The sequence below is a fragment of the Hesperophylax consimilis genome, unplaced genomic scaffold, assembly GCF_061612785.1.
Source record: "Hesperophylax consimilis isolate HC1 unplaced genomic scaffold, BYU_Hcon_1.0 scaffold_41, whole genome shotgun sequence".
NCBI classification, from domain to species: domain Eukaryota; kingdom Metazoa; phylum Arthropoda; class Insecta; order Trichoptera; family Limnephilidae; genus Hesperophylax; species Hesperophylax consimilis.
Window position 1 is genome coordinate 519,784 of NW_028301271.1, and position 23,179 is coordinate 542,962.

General features: G+C 32.7%; 1 protein-coding gene across 1 annotated transcript in view; it reads left to right on the plus strand.

Annotated features, from left to right (window-relative positions):
* LOC149408932 (uncharacterized) overlaps window positions 1-23,179 on the plus strand; it is a 138,385-nt gene that overhangs the window by 42,902 nt on the left and 72,304 nt on the right. The window contains exon 5 of the mRNA XM_089650295.1: window positions 5,968-6,104. Within this exon, the coding sequence (XP_089506421.1) occupies window positions 5,968-6,104 (137 nt within the window). The remainder of the gene's footprint in view (window positions 1-5,967; window positions 6,105-23,179) is intronic.

Consider the following 23,179-nt stretch of genomic DNA (forward strand, 5'->3'; position numbering starts at 1 on the left):
TAAAAACTGATTTGGCTAATAAGCAACCAGGAAAGCTGGCACACTCTCGTTGGCTAACCTGTCCAAATAGAATATTGAGATTATATGTAGCAACAAAGTTTCCAACTCATAGTCTGTTTGAGATTGCTACGTTTGTGATAAAAGTGTATGCGCCAATATGGTTCACCATAAAAACAAAACCTTCATGTAAAGATTGTCTGAAACATGTTATTAGTATGATAAATAGATGCTCCTATTTAAAATATGAGCTGAAAACAATTGTTTTTCGAATAATCGAGCGAAACTCTTTCTTTGCTCATTCTGAAAATATTTTATTAGCGATGCTACAAGACGAAAGACAGCATATAAAAGAATTAGCAGTAAGAAGAATTCTTAAAGCCCGACAAAATGCAAAGGAGAAAAAAGTAAGGACATTCTTGACTCCAAAACTAAACTTCGAAGCCAACGATTATTATGATTTGATAAACTGGAAGACAGAAAAAATATTCTAGCCACCATTCAAAAAAAAATACGGTGACAGTGAATTATGGGACAAAATTATGAGCGAACATATAAATATCCGGATTGAAAATTTTCCCTGTCACACACAGGCTGTGGAGAGTGGTGTGAAGCTGGTCACTGAAGCTAGCTTGGCTGTTTGCGGAAGTACAGCACACGATGGATATATTCGAGCAAGAATAAAATCGAGAAAAGAAATGCCGAAATTCGAAACAAAATTAAACTTTTCCTCTGGAATTCAGGGAGCTACCCCATACGCATATGACACGACTTAAGGCTGAAATGATTAAAAAATATATATATTCTTAATGTTCCTTATATTTTATATTTTAATGCAAATAATAAAGTTAAATATGATAATAATTTTATTTGAATTTTTTAAAAATTTCTAGAATCGATCATTTTTTCAAAATTTCAGGTCTTCTGCGCCACCTGAAGAACATAATATGTCAAAAAAAATAAAAAAAAAATTTCAACAGCTATTTATCTAAAGCAACATTAAATGATATAGGGTTTTTGAAATTCGAAGAAAATTTTTTTTCGACCTCTTTCACTCCGGGCTAATGTATATTTTTTGCAACATCTTTCTCCGAGACGGTGTTTTGGTCTAGAATATTTTTTGCTAATTTATGTCCGATATTGGAGAAAAATTGATTGAAATGGTCGGATATTTTTTCAGGTTCAGAATTGACAATCGTAATCGTTGGGATTTTTTCTACAGAAGTTATGAATCTTGTCACGCTTTCTGATACAGTGAAGAATACCTGCAGTGATCCATGGTTTGAGTTTTGTGTCGGATTGTTTTTTTAAACTTTTTGTGTATGATGTTGCATCGGCCAAGTGGGTTTGTAAAGTATTTGTAAATAAATCGCATGCAGAAGTGGTATCGGTACAAGAATAGACAAGTTCCCAGTTTTCTTTAGAGACAGTATTTAGGAGAATGTCACAGGAAATTATTTTTTGAAGGAGAGTATTTTGAGGTAGTTTGTGAATATTTTGGTTGATGGAAGTGATGGTTGCATAGTGATCTGTGACAGTTGATTGATATACAATGGATTTGCTGCCTAGTTTACTCTTAACAAAGACGTGATCTATACATTTATACAACTACTAACACCGGAGTATCTAAATACTCCCACATTTCAGAGCATCTCAAAAATCTGCACTGGCTCAAATGTCCTGAAAGAATCCAGTTCAAGGTATGCTGGATGGTATTTAAGTCACTTAACGGAATGGCTCCGGCTTATTTATCAGAATTGTGTATTCCAGAAGATTCCAATTCCCGACAGTCAACCCTTAGGTCAGCAACGTCATCAGCTATCGGAAGGTTGAAGGAACCAAAGCGCACACCTGATACTAAGTTCGGTGAGCGTGCTTTCGCCGTGTCAGGACCTAAAGCCTGGAATGGACTGCCACATGATTTGAGAATGATCGCAGACTCGACAGAATTTAGGTCTAAACTTAAAACGCACCTTTTCAGACAGTCGTATCCATAATTTCAGAAACCTCCACTTTCACAGTTGACGGCAATTTAAATTAACAAAATGTAAAAAATACTAAAAATAAAATATAATAAATAAAAATAATAATTAAAAATAAATAAATAAAAATGATAACAACTAACAATTTGTAAGCTTTTAAGACAGTTAAAATACATTTTAATTAAAATAAAAACTATAGCAGACTTAAGAACATGCGACGACCAGTGTTTTTGATATAGTGTCCTCTGCGTGCAGTTCTATCTTTTATAAGCATAAACTTTTTAATATAAGTGTGTTTGTCGGAAGTGGCTTGCCAGGTAAGTATGTTTTGGTATCTTTTCTAAATAACAAATGTAGATCCTAGGAAATAAATTGTACAGCGCCCTTGAGGTGATTTTTCACAAAAACGGCGCTTTACAAATTATCCAACTATTATTATTATTATTAATGTTTTAATCTGATTCTCTGGTTAGGGCTGTGACGGCTGGCAAATATCCTAATAAATTTAGGTATTCATTCGCTTGAGGATGCATTCTGTTGATTATATTAATGTTCAGATCACCAATAAGATAGGTGTTTTGGCGGTGTTCTATATTTGTTAAAATTTCATGCAGAGATTGTATGAATGGGGTTATATTATGTGTGCTTGGGGATCTGTATACAGTAATGATTGTTATATGATTATCAAGTTGAATTTTAAGACAGTTTGCGTTCTTAATTGTGACCTCTTTGACTGAATGTATGATATGGTTTTTAATGTAAACAATAACGCCATCATTTTAAGTTTGGTTTTGTAGTGTATTATAGTGATTGTAGTTTTTTTTATCGTTTTTGGGACGAAATTTTCTTTAATCCAGCATTCGCTCAAAACAATTACATCGAAATCTGAGGCAAGGTGAGTGAGAAGAATTAAGAGTTCCTCAAAATTTTGGTTTATACTTCTTATATTCATAGAGAATATCGAAAGGGTAGAGTTCACTAGTAATAGTTGACGTACTACTTCAGTGTCATTAGTAGTTGTACATGGAATCGGTGTTATGTTGTCTAGTAAGTCTGTTATGTCTTCCATTATTTGTTTTTTTTTTTGTTTTGCATTAAATTTAACGTTCTTGATTTTGACAGTACCTAGCTAAACATATAAAAAATAATAAAAAAAATTAAAAAAAATCTAAGGCATAAGCGATACTATAATTATAGAACATAGTAAGAGATTTATAGTTGGTTATGTTACGACAGTAAATGTTATTTAACAAAGCAATAAATATAATACAAAATACAAGGTAATTGATTTTAACATCAGTAAAATCTTTGTGATGCTTGAGTGCAAAAGGAATAATAAAATAGTACAATACAATAATTGATTTAAAGTTGGATATGTTAAAACTGTAATTATTGTTTCGAAAGGGAATGAAGAGAATGAAAACTTTTGAGTTATTTTTGTTGACACCAGTAGAGCGTTTCTGACATTTTAGGGATAAAGTAATAATACAAGAGCTGTAGTTGTGTATGTAAAAATTAAATGTACTCTTTGAGCAATAGCTATTATATGATGAGCTAAAGGTTTTATATAATGTAAGATAAGAAGAAAAAATTCCAAGTAATGTGGGGAAAAAACAATGTTCCTGTAGGTAGGTCGCCACTGGAGGCATCGCAAATCGGTGACTTTGTGGTGGTAATACACTTCTTGCATTTATGCTGGTTCCGACGTTCTTGAGTGAGGCGTCGATATGCAGTTTCGGTTACACCACCGCATAGGAGATGGTATGCCTCTTTACACTAACTAACTAACTAACCATCACGCCGTTTCCCCGCAGGGGTAGGCAGAGAGGACGGACCGCCAAACAACTCGGTCTTGGCACACACTTCTTGCCTCATTCACATTCATACATACTCTTCTATTATTCTGACTCTTGACATGGCCCGACTCGAGTATCTGATTCACTTGATCGTGCCATGTCTTCCTCGGGCGTCCCCGACTTCTGCTACCATTCACATTTGCATCATATATCCTCCTTACACTCCTATCTTCGCTCATTCGCTCTACATGCCCAAACCATCTAAGCGTCCCTTTCTTAATCTCACATCAGCCTTGCACTCTTTGCGGATCTCCACATTCTTTTAGTCATTCTTTTTACCACACATACGCCTCAGGGATCTCATTTCAACAGCATTTAATCTACTTTCATCCTTTCTTTGCCAGTTCCATGCCAAATTTCCATACATCAAGGTAGGTACCAGCACTCCGTTGTGGACTGCTAACTTCGCTTCTTTGGACAATTTTTTGTTAGCGCCAACGGCGTTCAGTCCTCCATAAACGGAATTACCTGCATTTACCCTTCTTTCAATATCTCTGTCAGCCTTCCCATCTCCCTCTTTACACACTAGGCATACAAACGTCGTTCCTTCTGATTCTGAACATATTGAGCAGTTAGGCATGCTTACATAGCTTTCTTGCAGCCCTGTTTATTATTTCAAAATAAAATTATTTTAAGATTTAAAAAAAAAAAAAAAATTCTCGTCGGTTTGAGGATCGAACGGTGGTCTACTTAACAAAGGCGCTATCGGCGCGTTAATCCACAGAGCTACCGCCCTCTTGCATGAACCCGTGAAATTACGCTCTTATTGACTCTTTGGCTTCTCAAGTAGTGAGTTGGTTTCTTAGAGTAATAAAGGTTGGTTTAGACCAGTGGTCGGCAAAGTGCGGCTCCGGAGCCGCATGCGGCTCTTTGGCTCCTTGAATGAGGCTCTGGCACAAATATCCACGGGCAGCAGGTATCAGCAGGTTTCAGGAGTTTAGGAGTTTAACAGCAGAGCGACCTTAGTTAGCATTCGTCAAAAATCCTCTTAGTGCTACGATAATATATACATTTATTGTTTTATTTCAATCTTTAAATTTTTATTTTTATTTTTACTTTTTCCTAATAAATTATGGTTTGTACTTTAATACTTTATATTTTAAACTATTCACTTTACAATTTACTTTTATACATTATAATTTTTATACACTACTTATTACCTCACTTTTTACCTATTTTCTTAAATTTTACTAACATTTATACTGTTATTCTTCATGTTGTTGTACTATTATAAGTATGTCAATTATGTTAATGGCACGTGTTGTGCCGTATATGTGTAAATAAATAAATAAATAAATAACTGAGTTGAAATTTTCTCCTTTTGGCATTGACATTAGTAACTTTTAAATACAATTGCAGGATTTAAAAAACAAGGACATATGGAGCTCTAAATATCACGTTTTTGCATTGATTTGGAAATATTGGAGAAGAACAAATGTGATCTTAGTTTACAACACAAGTGGTCTGTTTGAAAGACCTAGAGAAGGAAAAATTTGATCATTTTCAACGCCAAGAATAGTATTCCTGACTCTTACGATCAGCTGAAAAAACTCGCGTTTGCTGTTCTTTCCCTTTTTGGTTCTACATATTCATGCAAACAATCTTATTCAAGCATGAACTTTATTAAGAGTAAACTGAGAGGTCGTCTTATTGATGAGAATCTGGAATCATGCCTAAAATTAAAAACAACTACATACAAACCTGACTTGCTGAATCTTTCCAAGGAGATGCAATGACATTGTTCGCATTAAGTGTTTGTTAGTCATTGTCATGATTTAAATTTATGCATACCTTAGTTTCATCATTATCAACGAATAAATCTGTATTAAGTGTGATTTGTGAAATCAAGTTTTATTCAGTGTACCCGTAATTTAATGAAGGCCTAAAATTATAATATAGGTTTACTAAAATTAAAACGGATTTGGCTCTGAGAATTTTTGTTTAATCGTTGTAATGTACATATTTGGCTCTTTGGCCAATAAGTTAGCCGACCACTGGTTTAGACTAAGTGCATTCTTTTATTTGAAGCAACATTAAAAATATGTTATATATATGAGTAAAATTATTAAAAGTGGGGCTTGCACAAATGAGGTTGGGAAACGCTTATCTAATCTGTTTTTGTGGTTTTCTAGCATATGAAGACGAAGGACTGTTCCTTTCGGCCAATCATTTTCCCTACTGCAAAGAAGACTTCTCCAGTTGGTCGGTGAGGATGTGGGTCCCGGATCCTCCTGACGCCACCAAGATCCCACAGTTCAATAAGAAAGAGGTATTTTATAAGTTTCTAGCCGACGTATAACCGGCGTTGCTCGACTTTTCTCTACTTTCAATAAATATAATATCCATCATTGACTTTTCTACCATGGGGCCTTTAGGGAACCAAGGAGGAGTAGACTCCTTTGTCGCGGGGCCTATAGGGAACCAAGAAGTGGAGAGGAGAGACGAAACCCTCTTCCATCCGGGGGCCTTTAGGGAACCAAGGAGGAGTGGAGAGGAGAGACGAAGGCCTCTTCCCTATTGGGACCTTCAGGGAACCAAGGAGGAGTGGAGAGAAGCGACGAGACCCTCTTCCCTCGTGGGGCCTTATACGGCCTGTAATCCCATTTTTAGTTCATTATGATCTGGGATGTTCCCGAACGTTCCAGACTATTCCCGAACATTCTACAATATTCCAAAATGTTCCGGAATGCTCTTGAATACTGTTGAATATTCTGGACTGTTCTAGACATTTCTAGAGAGCGAAAAATTTCAGCCCTTCTATCTTCAAAAGCACTCCCTTCAGGTAAAAATGGGAACCTTCTTCATGGATGCGGGATGGAGGGCTACCACACCATATAACTCCATTTATTGTACCGGGACTCGTTTCTGAGTTTAAGCGGAACACACACTGTACACTTACTGTACGGGACGTGTTTGCTTGTACAAAATAGAAAATACTAAATAATTAGCACCGGCACACATCAGCCCTCAACCTGGTTAATGATTTAAGTTAAACACCGTGAGGTGTTCTATCCAAACCATCATAAAACAAAGACGATCCAAATCAAAATTCACATTTTAATTACATGTATTGTACTGGTATACAGAACGTAAAAAGGGGTAGAGCTTATAGGTACTTCCTATTTCTTGCAGCCTTACTTTTATAAAATATATATTTTTTTATTTGTTTTTTTATTAGGTATATAAGTACATTTTTGTTTATTTGTTACAATATATGATCAAATATGGATTATTCATCTTATCTTTCTTGTCCTGCTTTTGTGCTTTTTTGTGTTGTAAATATTGTGTGGTTATTTTACTTCAGGTTTACAAAGAAAAAGAAAACGGGGAGAAAGAAGAATTTAGTTTTGAGGAAATACGATCACGCCGATACATTGCCAACTACGAAAATCTAAGGAAAGCCTTCACGGAACAATATCAAGAAATTAGCCATTCTCCACAAATGGATTTGTCTTTTTGTAGGATATTTCTACCAGGTATTTAAAATAGGTATTTTTTTGTAGTAGGTATATTTTTGACGGGTATATTCAACTGGTATTTTGATCAAATATTTAGCGACGGGAAAAATGTGGGGAATTTTTTCGAAATGGAATTCCGTAGCTACCCTCCCACCCACGGATTTCGAATAATAAAACGGGGAATCAAGTTCCCGTAGAATATTTGTGGGGAATATGTGGGCAGAATTTAATTACTTATTCTGAATCAATCCTCAGGTCGGTATTAAATACTCTTGAGTATTTTGTAACCGGTACTTTTACCAGGTATTTTTTTGTACCTGTACTCATTGTAACCAGTAACGAAAAGTACCCATAGGACATACCTCTAGATTTCACTAGCAAATCAATACAGAACACGGGCGCTTTATGTTGCATTTTTGGAAAAAATATCATTTTTACGGGCCTAATTTGAGACTTGGGTACGAACTTTGGAGGCAATTTTCTCGGGAACTACGACGCCAAACTGAATAAAATTTCTGATTCGTACTGAAAACTATTGCCTGCAGTGGAATCAATACTAAAATATGAATAAAATAGCACTTTTGGAAAAAATATCATTTCTACGGGCCTAATTTGAGACTTGGGTTCGATTTTTGGAGGCCATTTTCTCGGGAACTACAACGCCGAACTGAATAAAATTTCGGATTCGTACTGAAAACTATCGCTTGCAGCGAAATAAATACTAAAATCTAAATAATGTTGCAATTTTGGAAAAAAAATAATTTTTACGGGCCAAAATGTAAGAGTTAGGTTCGATCTTTGAAAGCCATTATCTCGGGAACTACGACGCCGAACTGAATAAAATTTCGGATTCATTGCATTTTTGGAAAAAATATCATTATTATGGGCCAAAATGTAAGAGTTAGGTTCGATCTTTGAAAGCCATTATCTCGGGAACTACGACGCCGAACAGAATAAAATTTTGGGTTCGTACTGAAAACTAGTGCCTGCATTTATTATTTATTTATTTATTGTCCTCTTCAAGTTCTTCTTCCGAGCTTTGAAGATCTGCTTCACGGTCAGAGCTATACTCTTCCTGTTCAACACGAAAGTCAGCAATAATTTCATCAGGTTCATCTTCCAATTCATCCCCAAGAACCACATCTTCTTCAAGCTTTTCCTGTTATTTGTTTATTTTAATTATTTATCTTAAAATAGTACATATATTATCATTATGCGTGCGGTAGTTTCAAATTTGCTAATATAAAAAAAAAAATAAAAAAAATCGTATAGCAATAAAGTTACAACCATATAGCAGGATCGAGATTTATTTTTAGGTAATTATGCCGTGTTGTGATTTTCCTTCTCCTTGCAATTATGCCCTTACATAATATATATATTATGTATTTTGTTAGTTAAGGTGGGATTGTTATTATTTGTTGTGAAAAACTCAATCGGTCCAAATCATCAAAAAGTCAAATAGAACTTGAAAAGGTCAAAATAATCTTTTTTTGTTTTTCAAATGTTTAAGATTACAATTTAACATTTCAAAAACTCCCCAGACTAAAGACGAAAATACGGTGATATGATATGTATGGCGAGAAGTCCCCAGATCTCAGGGATTTTGAATTTTAAAGGGATATTTCTAATTTAAAATATGATATCATGTTTGTCCAACAGATTGAGCTGTTTAAAAAAAATATGTTTTTACCTCTCGCAGGTAAAATCTACATAATATAGATATATAAAAAGACACGCGTGTTGATGGAGTTATGATACTTTTATTTGCGGACGATTTAAAAATTTACAAAACAATAACTTATCATAATGACTGTAGCGTATTGCAATCAAATCTTGTAAGGCTACAAGAGTGGTGCACCATTAATGAACTGTTTCTCAACATTGAAAAATGTCAATCAATAACTTTTACCCGAATCCAAAATCCCATTAAATATCAATATAGCATCAACAACAATGTCCTTAAAAGAGTCAAACAAATTAAGGACCTTGGTATATTATTTGACAGTAAATTAACTTTTGCTCCTCATATAAATGAAATAACCAACAAGGCCATGAAATGCCTGGGGTTCATTCTGAGGACGATAAAAGAATTTAAAACAATTAATTCCTTCATATTGCTTTATACTGGGTTGGTAAGAAGTAATTTGGAGTACAACTCAACAATCTGGGCTCCATTTTATAAGACTCATCAGCAAAAAATCGAAAGAGTACAACATAAGTTTCTAAGGTTTATTAATTACAAACTTGGAATACCAATCGAAGAACTTAATTATAAATGTCTAATGGAATAACTAAACCTAAGCGATTTAACTACAAGACGCACAGTTAGTGACTCAGTTTGCCTTTTCAATATATCTAATGGCAACCTGGACGCCCTCGATTTAACGAGCTTAATTAATTTGCGTATACCTACCCGTGATACCCGTTCAAATGCTCTATATTTTGTTACCAAATCTACCAATAATTACTTCGTAAACTCTCCAATTCAAAGGCTTCATACACTTGGAAACAAATATAGTTCAATCGATGTCTATCATTTCCAATCGGTTTCCAAATTTAAAACCAAAATATTAGAACTTTTAAATTAAAACAATAAACATCTAGCTATTGCACCTCTTATTGAATTATTTCCTCAAGATTGAAAAAACAGGCTTATACCTACAAACTATCATGTTTATATTTGCTTTTTGCTTGGTTTTATATGTCTAAAGGTGAATGATATATTATTGCTTTACTATTCTATATTTATAATCTTCACAATATTTTTTTATATAAACTATGTAAAATGGCTGACCGATCGCCCTCGATTTAGCAGGCCACTAAAACCAGTCAAACGCAGTATATTTTGTTAACAATACTACCAGCGCCCTTGAGGTGTTTTTGCACAAAAACGGCGCTATACAAGTCATCCAAGTATTATTATTTTATTATTAATAATTATTTCGTTAGCTTTCTAACTCAAAGGCCTCATACACTATGTGTCGTATTGTATCATGTTACTGCTGCCACTACCTAGCATTTACATATAAACTTTACATTATTTATTAACTAATTTAAGTCTGTATAACTTAGGAGTAGGAATATTCCTATTTTTGTACTATTTACTTGCTGTTATAATATGTCAAATGGATATGGTTATATATATTTTTACTATTACTTTTGTGAACTTGCAATCTTCAGAATATTACTTTTTTATGAACTATGTATGTAAAAGCCCAATGGGCGAATAAATTAATATTTAGGGAATTTTGAGCAACGGTATAATCATACTTTAAGTGCAATTATTACGATATATCCATATCCAAGTAATTTCATAAATATAAACTCCCCCCACTCGTCGCAAATCTGGTGACTTTTTTTATGAAATCTGAGATTTTGGCGAAAGAGATTTATTTTTCACCTTGAATCAGACAACACAGGCAACTCGCATTGTAATATCGAAATATATAATATCTATTGTAATATATAAAATAAATGGTGACCGGGTATCTCATCAAAATCACACCTACAAAAATTGATATAAAGTCATGAAAAGTGATGAAGCAAAAACTAGGTTACATAGGTAAGTATTTAATTAACCTAGTTTTTGTTTCAACATTTTTAATGACTCTATTTCACTTTTTAAAGGTGTATTTAATTGTCATTTTGATGAAATATCATGGAACCAAAATAAATGACTACTCCTTTTTACAATGCCGCGCAATTTACTGGCTGCTTAAAAAACTTAACTGTAAATCTCAAATCTACCCACACAAACAATTATTGTTTTTCACAAACTTCCAGATTCGAGGATTATCTCAAACATTCCGTATGCAGCTGTTTATCCACTGTACCATGGAGGCTATAGTCCTGTAAGTAATGAAGATTCTTCCATTATTACTGCTTAGGTAGGTATCTACATACTCCTCCGGCGATGAAGTTGATCGCTTCGATAAGGATTTTAAAAATACACGCGCAGTGGCCGTGACATAAAGCCTGCAGATGTAGATATTAATTAAAATAAAAATGTTTGTGGACTCTTTACTATTGCGGACTTCACTCATTGTAAAAAAGTATGCATCAACACAGGGCCGGCCCTTAGCCAAACTACGCCTGGTGCTGGTAAAATCCTCAAGGGCGCTGTGTTTGCTACGTATACATACGCCTAATTGCTGAGCTGAACCTCAACTTACGGTAGAGGAACGAAACAACCGAAAATGGCGCAAAACGCCTCTTTCAGTTGCTTTGTTCCTTTCCCGTAATCCGTGGCTTGGCTCGCGTTTCGGTTTGCAAATATTAAGGCGAAGCTTAATGCCAAATCACTATTTTGATTAATCTGTAATACGAATTGGTGTACATTATGAATACCAAAAAATATACTTTAGATAAATTGAATGTTTTACTATCGTTTCCCTTGAGTAGAATACAAATTAAATAAAAACTAACTCAATAAAAAATATAGATGTAAACTATTAAAAAAAATATTTTTTCAATAGAAATGTATGAACGCGTCAGTTTCATTAGATTCACTTTCTTTTAAAATTATTTACAAAATAAATAAAAACCAGTTGTGTGCTAGAAATCAAACGTTTATAGACTCCTTTCGTCAAGCGATTTTAATGCCTATTACCTAAAATATAAGGTATACCAAAAATATATACATTTTTGGCTTGTAGCTTCCTCTTAACAGAGCCTTGGCTCCTTGGCAGGTCGGCGCCCGGAGCGAACTGCTCCAACTACACTTGCACAGGGCCGACCCTGTTCGACAAACCGTAATTTTTTCGTTGGTAAACCTTTAAAAAAGCGTAAATAAAGGCGTAAACAGAAAAGCTTCTAGAACTTTAATAGGTACCTATAGGTACCTACCTAATTGATTTAAGTGAATTTATCAGAGCATGTAGGTGCTCACGGCAGCACGGAGAAAAATAAAAACCAAACTAGCTTTGCAAAAAAAAGTTTTGCTATTTTAGCAATAGTTATGGTATTTTTAGCAAAGCGGAGCATTAAAAGTTATAATAAAAAATAACGAATATATTGAGTGCGCACGGTGAGTCCCTTTTTTATTTTTATTTTATTGATGCTGTACAGAAAACACAGCATTTTAGGAATTTTAGGTAGAAAATTTTAATACATTTATGTACAGGTGAACATTACAATTACAACGCTGGCAAAATTATAACAGTTTGGCTCATCAAGACAATTAAGGATTAATATTTATTGATATACAACAAGAAAAATCTGCTAAAATGTAGTAAAATATGGACTCTGACTGAATTCTGAATGGGTATTGCATTTATTATTAGTAAAACAGATTTATTTTTTTTTTTTTTGAAGAAAATCTACAGGTGTTATTACATATAAAAATACAAACATGATAATTATTGTGTCCGTGTCCCTTCAATTTCCGGTCGACAGCTCTGACCACTGAGCTATGGCGGCTTATCTCTTACCCGCGAAATAATTCAATATATACTAGTGTTTCATTCAACAATTACTGCTTGTTACATTTTTTCACCTGAAAACAACCAACTTTATTTTATATGAGAAAGGCATTGTAAGTGCTAACTCTCTCACTAGATGGCGTCGAGACAAATTGTCTACATTTTTTTAAGTATCTTGTCGGCCATGATGAAAAACGCACTATTGCGCACTATAATATTCACGAAACACACAGCTGACCGGAAAATGAGAAACAAGTGATTAACACTGTCACAATCATTAATCAAAAAGTCATCAAGCGCCTTTTTGAAAGTGAGATATTTGGTTATTGATTTTATTTCAATTGATAAATTGTTAAATATTTTAGGGGCAAGAAAGTTAAACTGGGACTGTGCCATTGAAGTTTTTGTTGCCGGAATAATATAGTTGTATTGGTTCGAGTATCTTGTGTTATAATATGAATCGGAAATATATTTTTTTGTTAATTTGATTTTAAAATAAGAGGTAACATTTTTTACATATAAGTATTTTATATTAAGAACTTTAAAGTCTTTAAATAAGTCCTTCGTGGGTTGTATATAATGTGCTTTGTAGATAGTCCTTATTATCAATTTTTGGGCTTTTATTAGTGGATCTAGTACAGTTTTAGAGCATATTTTTAGAAAAATCATCTTTTTTATGGAGGCTAATTTGAGACTTGGGTTCGAACTTTAGTAGCAGTTTTATCAGGTTCTATGGGACCAAACTGGCTGAAATTTGGGAATAGTGATAAGAATCCTTATCCAAATCGAATTCAATCACAAAATCTCCATAAAGTTGTATTTTTGAAAAAATCATGATTTTTATGGACGATTATTTCAGACTTGGGTTCGAACTTTGGAAGCAGTTTTCTCAGGCTCTATAGGACCAAACGGGCTGTAATTTTGTAATAATGATAAGAATCGTTATCCAAATCGAATTCAATAACAAAATCTCTATAAAGTTGTATTTTTTAGAAAAATCATGATTTTTATGGACGGTAATTTCAGACTTGGGTTCGAACTTTGGAAGCAGTTTTCTCAGGTTCTATGGGACCAAACTGGCTGAAATTTTGGAATAGTGATAAGAATCCTTGTCCAAATCGAATTCAATCACAAAATCTCCATAAAGTTGTATTTTTAGAAAAATCATGATTTTTATGGACGCTAATTTTAGACTTGGGTGCGAACTTTGGAAGCAGTTTACTCAGGTTCTATGGGACCAAACAGGCTGAAATATTGGAATAGTGATAAGAATCGTTATCCAAATCGAACTCAGTCACAAAATCTCCATAAAGTTGTATTTTTAGAAAGTTCATGATTTTTATGTACTTACGCTAAATTCAGACTTGGGTTCGAAATTCAGACTTTGGAAGCAGTTTTCTCAGGTTCTATGGGACCAACCGGGCTGAAATATTGGAATAGTGATAAGAATCGTTATCCAAATCGAATTCAGTCACAAAATCTCAATAAAGTTGTATTTTTTGTGAAAAATCATGATTTTTACGGACGCTAATTTCAGACTTGGGTTCGAACTTTGGAAGCAGTTTACTCAGGTTCTATGGGACCAAACGGGCTGAAATATTGGAATAGTGATAAGAATCGTTATCCAAATCGAACACAGTCACAAAATCTCCATAAAATTGTATTTTTAGAAAAAATCATAATTTTTATGGACGCTAATTTCTGACTTGGGTTCGAACTTTGGAAGCAGTTATATTAACATACACAAGTTAAAAAGGCCTTTGTCAAATAATATTAACCGGAAAAATAATATTTTTTAAATATCTACCGATCTTATTGATATTGATATCGTTTATTAACAAAAATTCATAAATAATTTCACAGTTACATACACAAGATAAAAAGGCCTTTGTCAAATAATACTACTTGTATCATAATAAAAACACATTTCTTTATGTTTAACCCCTCGATTCGAGTTGAATATTAATTCGGTGGCAATTTTTCGACGGTAGATTGTGGGTAAAAAATAAATTATGGTAATTTCTGATGTGATGGCAAATAATGGGTTATTGTTATTACTAATTCGGGAACACCAATATGTAGATTCTTCCTTTTATGAAGGAAAAACCAGAACAGCATTTGTAGTGATTGAACCGTCAAAAGCCCAATGTCGGTGGACCCTTATGTGAATAGGGTGTAGCCGGGGAACTTCATTTGAATATTTTCAAATGTTTTTCAGAAACTTTTAAGAGTCGATTTTTTGTAATCTTGTTAAAATTTTAATGGAGATCCTGCAGATTTCATTTGAGATTATTATTTTTGAGTAGGTATTATCGTGATTCATTTTTGGGATACTATGCTTCCTCCTTGTTTATCTAACATTTCGAAAAGCATTACAGTGTGTACATCATCAGAGCAGACGTGTAGATTCTGTGTGTGTTTATGCATGTATGGGCCGGTATTTCACTACAATATTTAGTAAAATTAATGTGCCTTTCGGCGTTTAGTTTTGGTATAGTCGCGACGTACCGGATATCAAGAACTAGTATGCTTAACTCATCCGTCGTATTAATTGGTTTTTATGGATTTCAATTGCCCCTGTAATTAGATGTGCTCTGTGTTTTGGATCTTCCTAGGACATCAGGAACAAATTTAATCTTTGTAATTTAAGTATTTAGGGATGAAATTTTTTTCAGCACAACCCCTTAACTATTGTATCATATGTGAACAACGCACATGAGTCTGAATTGTTCGGAGCCAAAGTATGTTGGAAGACTTGAATGGAATAGGAAAACGAATGATATGGTATTGGTCACTAATCAGATATAAGCCATTTCAAGCAACTTTACCATTCGGAATGATGGTCTTTCACCTGGGTGATACTGATAGTATCTACCACTTTTAGTAGGTAACTTACTATGTTTTATAAACTATAAATTAAAGTATCTGATTCTAAAAATCAACTTCATTTTAAATTTATGTACCTAAACCAAAGTTAATATAAAACAACCAAATTGGTTAATATTTCCAAATGCACCCCATTTGGCTCCGATAGCCAAAATAGTGGCTTTCCCAGGCGGTAACTTTGAAGCTCTGTTTTCCCCATTTGCCGATAAGATTATGTGGATTTTATTTTTTTTATTTTTTTTTTATAATATTTAATTTTTATTTAATATTAAATTTACAATTACATGTTATTACATTACATTAAGATTATTTTCTTTTTATTACAGTACATCGTGATACACCTTTTTTTAGAGCAAATGCTCGTGTTAAAAAGGCGGAGATACGCGTGTAAATAGTAATTTAACATATTTTTTCAGAGAGTGTAATGATAATGAAAAGAATTTTTATTTTTTAATATAACAAAATAAAAAATTTATATGTAACAAAATTTTATCAAATAGAAAAGAGAAAAGGATGTAAAAGAAAGAAAGAGATAAGAATAAGAAATAAGAGAAAAGGATTTCAATATAATAATAATTGAGAGATTATATTGTCTTTTTAAGTATAAACGATTTTAATATGCTATTGATATAGTGCTTTTATTGAGCTTTTGAATTTTTTATAATTCATTTCCAATCTTAAGTTAAGAGGTAATTGGTTAAACATTCCAAGTTAATCCCTCAGTTAAAATTGCTGTGTCGTCAGCGTATGAAATAAGTTTAGACATAATTGAGAGATTAAAAATATCGTTGACATAAATGATGAAAAGAATTGGACCTAGAACAGTTCCCTGCGGGATGCCAAAATTTGTGGTCTGCGAATCACTCAGAGAGCCATTTAACTTTACAAATTGCTCTCTATTAAATAGGTAATTTTCAATCCACGTTAAAGCATTGTTAGTTATACCAATTTTCGCTAGTTTCGAGATAAGATTAGAGTGTGATATACTATCAAATGCTTTTCTTAAGTCGACAAATGTTCCAATGCATTTTTTTTTATTATCTAAAGATTTATAAATTTCAGATGTTAAGTCAACGATAGCATCTTGAGTGCTCATATTTTCTCTAAATCCATATTGATGTGCATTTAAAATATTATTTTCTTTAACAAATTTAAATATTTGTTTTTTTACAATTTTTTCAAATATTTTGGCAATGTTTGAGGTGAGAGAAATTGGCCTATAGTTACTACTTAGATTAGGGTCCCCAGATTTAAAAATTGGGGAAATAATAGTTTTTTTGTAGGTAAAGGGAAAGTTTCCATTTTCAAAACTTGTATTTATGATGTGAGCCAATGGTTTACAGAGTGAGTCAGAATTTTTTTTAAGTATTTCTACAGAAATATTGTCAAAACCAGGGGAAGAATTACCTTTTAATTCATTAACAATTTGTTTAATTTCATCAACATTAGTTCGTTGAAATTGACTCAAGTTGTTACAATTATTGGATGGTGACGGTAGATCTTTATTATCAGTGTTATTTATTTTAAGTGCTAATTTTTCATTATTATCAGTGTTTTTTATTTTGAGTGCTAATTTTTCACCAACTGACCCAAAATAACTATTAAAAATATTTGCACATTTTGTTGGATCCGTGTTTACATCGTAAAGTTTGTTATCAATATCTGTGATTTTGTTTATGTTAGATTTTTTTGGTTTTTTATTGATAATTTCATTAATAGTTTGCCATATCTTTTTATTATTGTTGCCAGCAATATTGACTTTTTCTTTATAGAAATCTTCTTTGGTTTTCCGAATAATGTGACATAGTTTATTTCTGAATTTTTTAAAGTATTCGTATAGTTTATAGTTTTCTGGAAACTTTTTATGTTCTTTATAAATTTTTTCTTTATGTCTAATTGAAATTATGATTCCTTGAGTGATCCATGGTTTTAATTTTTTAAATTTAGTTTTTGGAGAGTATTTTATAATGGAAGAGGAAGATTTGATGTGCTTATTCAAGATTGCTTCAAAATTTAGTGAACATAAGTCGGTGTTATTAGAGGATAGAACAGTTTCCCAATTTTCAATATTAAGGTTTTGTTGTAATTTTTCGTAATTAATAATAGTTTTTGGGAAATTATTGCGGGAGTAATTATTCACATCTATTTTATCAGTTTTAAAAGCTACAATACATGTGTGATGATCAGTAATGTTATTTTTCCAAATAATTGTTTTTATTTTTTCAGTTTCATTAGAATTACACCAGATATGATCTATGCATGATGGCCTTTGTCCATGAAATTCTCTCGTATATTTTTTTATACATGGTTTAAAATTTAGTTCCGTTAATGTGTTGATATATTCAGTTTTTTCATTATTTCTATTATTTTCAAATTCGTTAGATATATCAATATTAACATCGCCTACAACAAATGCATTTTGAGAACAATTAGTATTTATAATAGATTTCAGATTCTCGGTGAAATTACTAATGCTCGAGTTATGTGTTCTATATAATGCTATTATATCATAAAACGTGTGTTTTATAATAATTCGAATATGAAGACAATTTACAAGATCGATATGAATTTCATTAACGGAAATATTCTCATGAATAGATTGTACAAAAACAATGATTCCGCTGTTTTGATTTATTTTGTAAGTTGTGACAAAGTATTTGTAACCAGGTAAATTATAGGTACCTGAGTAGCCGCTATTTCACAATGGTGTACATAAAGGATTAAATATTCTGTTGGCACCTAGCATCGTGGTACCTACTGCTACGACCCTCGGTTGAGGCGCAGTAAATAAAAACTTAACTCTGTACGGCGAGCGGTTGTCGAGAAGTTCTCTTCGTGGTTGATATATAATTTAGAGATCTGGACACTGAGGATGTGTATGTAAGATCTGCAGGTGTGAGTGTGTAAGTATCTTGGAGTGATACAAGTTCCAGTGTGTAAGTATCTTGAGGTGAATATATGGATTCCACACAATAACAACTTTATAGATTTAGTTGAATTACTTTATTTAGATAGAAGTACACTTATTTACTTAATTAAATGATAAGTACATTAATTAAATGACAATGACAATAATGCGTAGAGGTGCAGCGTGTAAGCAGCACAAGTGATGTTAATTGTGAACGTAGGGGAACAGCTTGTTCCTGTTTATATAGTATTCCACGTCTCTGGGACCGTGAGAGCTTTGTGGACTTTAATCCCTAAGATGCAAAAAAGGGTCATGTGACTAATTTGAATATTGCATCATTGATTGGTTTCCCAAAATAATATGGTTCCTTTTAAAGTGCCGAAGAAATGAATGTTTGCCATTATGGCTTACTTTTGGGGCACCGGCTAGGATTAACAGTAATATTAAGATGTAGAAAGAAATAAAGGTTGACTTTAATTACTTAGATTTATAGCATAGGCTGGGATTATAACATATCTCCCCCCTTAAAATGAAAGCAACGGTTTTTTAAGTTTAGTTGCTGTAATTATACTTCAAACTATTTTCACTTGAAGATAGATCTTGAAGAGGTACATCTTCGTTTTCAAGATTTGTTAAATTTCTGAATGTCATACTTGGTTGGATCCTTATAGTGGATCGTCTAGGATTGTTACATTGATTATATATCCTGACACAACATTTATTATCGTCGTCATTATTTAAAAAGTAAGAATTAATTATTCTAAAGAATTTACAACATTTCAATAGTTTGTAAACAATAAATATAGTTAGCATAGCAGATAACGTATAGATAACAATTTGAAATTTTGTTGAATGTTTAATAATGAGTGGCTTTGAATTATATGATTTAAGATCGTCATTGAATTGGTCGATTTTATGAGATGCCAAATTAATGTCATCGTGTTGCAAGTTAATTAAATTTATCGGTTCAAGTTCATTTAAGGTTTCATTATATTTTTTCATATTACAGCAATTGTCGTCGACAATGTTTAAAGTTGGGATAGGGTTAAAATATTCTGTGATGAGATTACTTTTTGCAATTAATTGTGTGAGACCTGCATAGGCTCTACAACTTGAATTTAAAGTTAATATTCCAGTATGTAATAGTTTGATATCAAAAATATTATTTCTATCTTTACAGTCGATAGTTACTTTAGAAGGATGAGAATAAGTAAAAATCCATTTATTATTTTTTTATAGGCTGCCATAAGATTATGTTGCCTTTGATGATCCTACTAAAACATTCATTAGGTATTTCATTAATATAAGCAGACAATAAAATTGTCTCGCATATTGGATCGGAGAGAGTGGATAACACATCTAGATCCTTACATACAAAATTTTCATTGGTAATAGTTTTACAATTATTCTTAAAATTATCAAGGTACACATAAAAAGATTTGTCCTTTGTGATTGCTAAATATTTATGGTTAGGAATAATTAAGGAGAAGGTATTAGGGATATCAATATTTGGAACAGGTAGAGGAACTACATGAAATAGGTTGTATTCCTGCGAAGTTACTAAAGGTATTTTTGTTATGAAGATGAGTTTATCATCAATATAATAAGCAATTAAATCTGATATATCGATTAAAGAATGAATATTTTCGAGTTTTAAACTTAAGGGGAATTCTTTTCCGCTTGGTAAATGTTTAATATTAGAGTTTAGCTCGAAGTAAAGTTGTTGAGGAGTAATTATGTCTGGGTGTAAAATTCCTTGTTTAGAAAATAAAATAACATTGATTAAGGAATCAATTTGTTCATAAAAGTATTCGGTTGTTTCGAATAAAGAGCTTGTTTGCGAGATAAGTATATTTTTAATTTCTTGCATATTCATTTTATCGTGGTCTTCCTTAAAATAGTTATTTATTTTTATTCATAGTATATTCGTCATAGTTAAGTTTAGCAAGGGTAGAATTGAAATTTATAAGAGTCGATTTAGTGACTTGTAATTGTTCTTTCATCAGATTATAAATATGGTTGTCATCTGACATGACGCGTTCAATCGCATCGTCATAATATTGCGCATCTTCGGAGTCGAGGGTTCCGAAAACAGCTTTAAATATTTTTCCAACACCATCGATTAAACCGCGCTTTGTGCGTTGGTTGGAAACGAGGTGTGTAATTGATTCATATCATATTTAGTTTTACATTTTTTAATAGTATTAAAAACAGGTTTTAAAAGATCTTTGCAATTGTCGTTAGGTACGTATGATAAATATTTGGAACATGTGCTTTTAGTTAAGGCATAATTATCTTCTAAAATTCGTATTTGTCTAGGGAAAGAAAAAATAGTCTTGAAGGACCTGGAACAGGAGGGAAAGCGCGATATGGCTTAATTCTGTTAACATGGAATCTTTTTAATGAATTATTTTCCATTCGTATGGTAACATTATGATTATTATGAACCTGTACAATCTTGTACGGTCCTTTCCAATTAGGAATAAGTTTCTTGCTTAATGATTTGGGTTTATTAGTATTTTTTATTAATATTAAGTCGTTAATTTTATAAATATTATTCGATACATTTCTACCGTAATATTTTTTGGATGTCTCTTTGGCATGTCCGATTCTTTCACGGGCAAGTGATCTGGTAATGGCGAATTTATACTTTTATTGGTTAAGATAACTTTCGTAAGTTGGGTTTGAATCTGGGTTTTCTAAAGAGCTTGGTAAAATAGGTTTATGTCCAAAGACAAGTTCGTAAGGAGTGAATTTAGTTGTACAGTGAGTACTTGTATTATATGAAAACATAGCTAGAGGGATATAGTCGTCCCAATTTGTTTGGTCGCTATCTATATAATGAGTAAGATAATCCTTTAAAGTGGAATGAGAGCGTTCTAGTGCTCCATTTGTTTGTGGGTGATAAACAGTAGTTTTCAAATGTTTTATTTTAAATAGGTTGGTAAGATGTTTCATTAAATTACTAGTAAATTGAACACCTTGATCTGTGAGGATTGACTTAGGTATTCCATAGTGAGAAAAGAATTTAACGAGGCAATCAGCTACAGTTTCTGTTTCCGTAGAGTTAACTGCATAAGCTTGAGAAAACTTAGTAAGATCGTCTTGAAATGTGACGATGTATTTATTATTATTGACAGTTTCATTAAGTGGTCCGACTATGTCGACCGCAATTCTTTCAAAAGCTTCCGTGGAAGTGGTAGTGATTTCCATTGGAGCTTTGTATGCTCTTCTGTCAGTTTTATTTTTCTGACAGTGGATACAATTTTTCACATAATTTTCTATATCATCTTTCATTTTTTCCCATCGGTATCTTTCTTTGATCCGACTGTAGGTTCTGAAGAAACCTGGATGTCCGGCCATAGGGCTATCGTGACATTCTTTTAATATTACGGGAATTTGCGAAGTTGAAGGGTTAATGATTTTATTGTGATTAATATTGATTTTAATCTTTAAGTTCCTAAAAAGATATTGAATAATTTCCTTTATTTTTATAAAAGGAATGGAATCAAATGAGTTTTGGAAGTTCGGTAACGTAATTTCAGTTACACGTTTTTCAATAAGTTTAGATCTTAAATTTTTAAGTGTTAGGAAAATATCTTTAGGAGTTGCTTTGTCGAAGTAATGAGTTTTGGTAAAGCAATGAAAGTAAGTTTTCTTATTATCTGTTGATTTTGATTCATGAATACCATATAAATTTTTTGGTATTTCTAAAAGTTCGTCAGTGTCTGAACAATTGGATAATATTTCAGCACAGAAAAGGTTTTGATCATCTAGATCAGTGTTCCGCAAACTTTTTATGTTCACGGTACACCTAACTAATCAATAAATTTTAACGGTACACCAAAGGAAAAAAAACAAGGTAAATTTTGGATAGGATTGGCTAGGCTTATTACGAATAACGGCGAACTTTGAGGTTCAACTACGAAAGCTGCATGTCATCATAATTTTAAAAAACATCCCAGGTTTTGAATGGTTTGTTTGGCAAAGCAGGGTTTGTCTAGCCGGGTTTGTGTAATTATGATTGATATTTATCACATAACAGTGACAGAATGACCGCGAACTGTCACCGAATCGGTTCGAGAAGGGAATTTTAATTTTACCCAATTGATGATTAAAATGCATATTTTTCCGCCGCCACCAAGCCAAAAAGTTTCCTTTTATAGTAATTACGGCATATCTAAAGTTTTTTTCTAAAAATTATTCGTAATAAGCGTGGCCACTCCAAACCAAAATTTACCAAAAACAATATTTTATTCATATTTATTATTAAAATCAATATAACATGAAAAGATGTTTAATGCGAAATGTGAGCCTGTTTAACTGAACACAGACGATCAAAATTTGGAACAATCGTTGCTTGACGATCAAAATAACGCTGCTCGCATCTCTTCGTCGATCGTCATCAGGCGTTCTCTTTTTTTGACTTTATCGTTGTGAGAGTTAAAAACCCCAGTTCGCATAAATAGGTCGTGGCAAATGGTAATAGAATTGCAATAGCTCGCTTTGACAGCAGTGGATACTTATTTTTTACGTGGAGTCAAAATGAGCTAACTCTGTTTCAGAAAATTTTAATTTTAGTGTCCGATCAGTTTTAAGCTCCATGAATTCTTCGTGCTCGTTTATTGGTAAATGTCCAAGGGAAATGCTTTCCGAAAATGGATTTCTTACC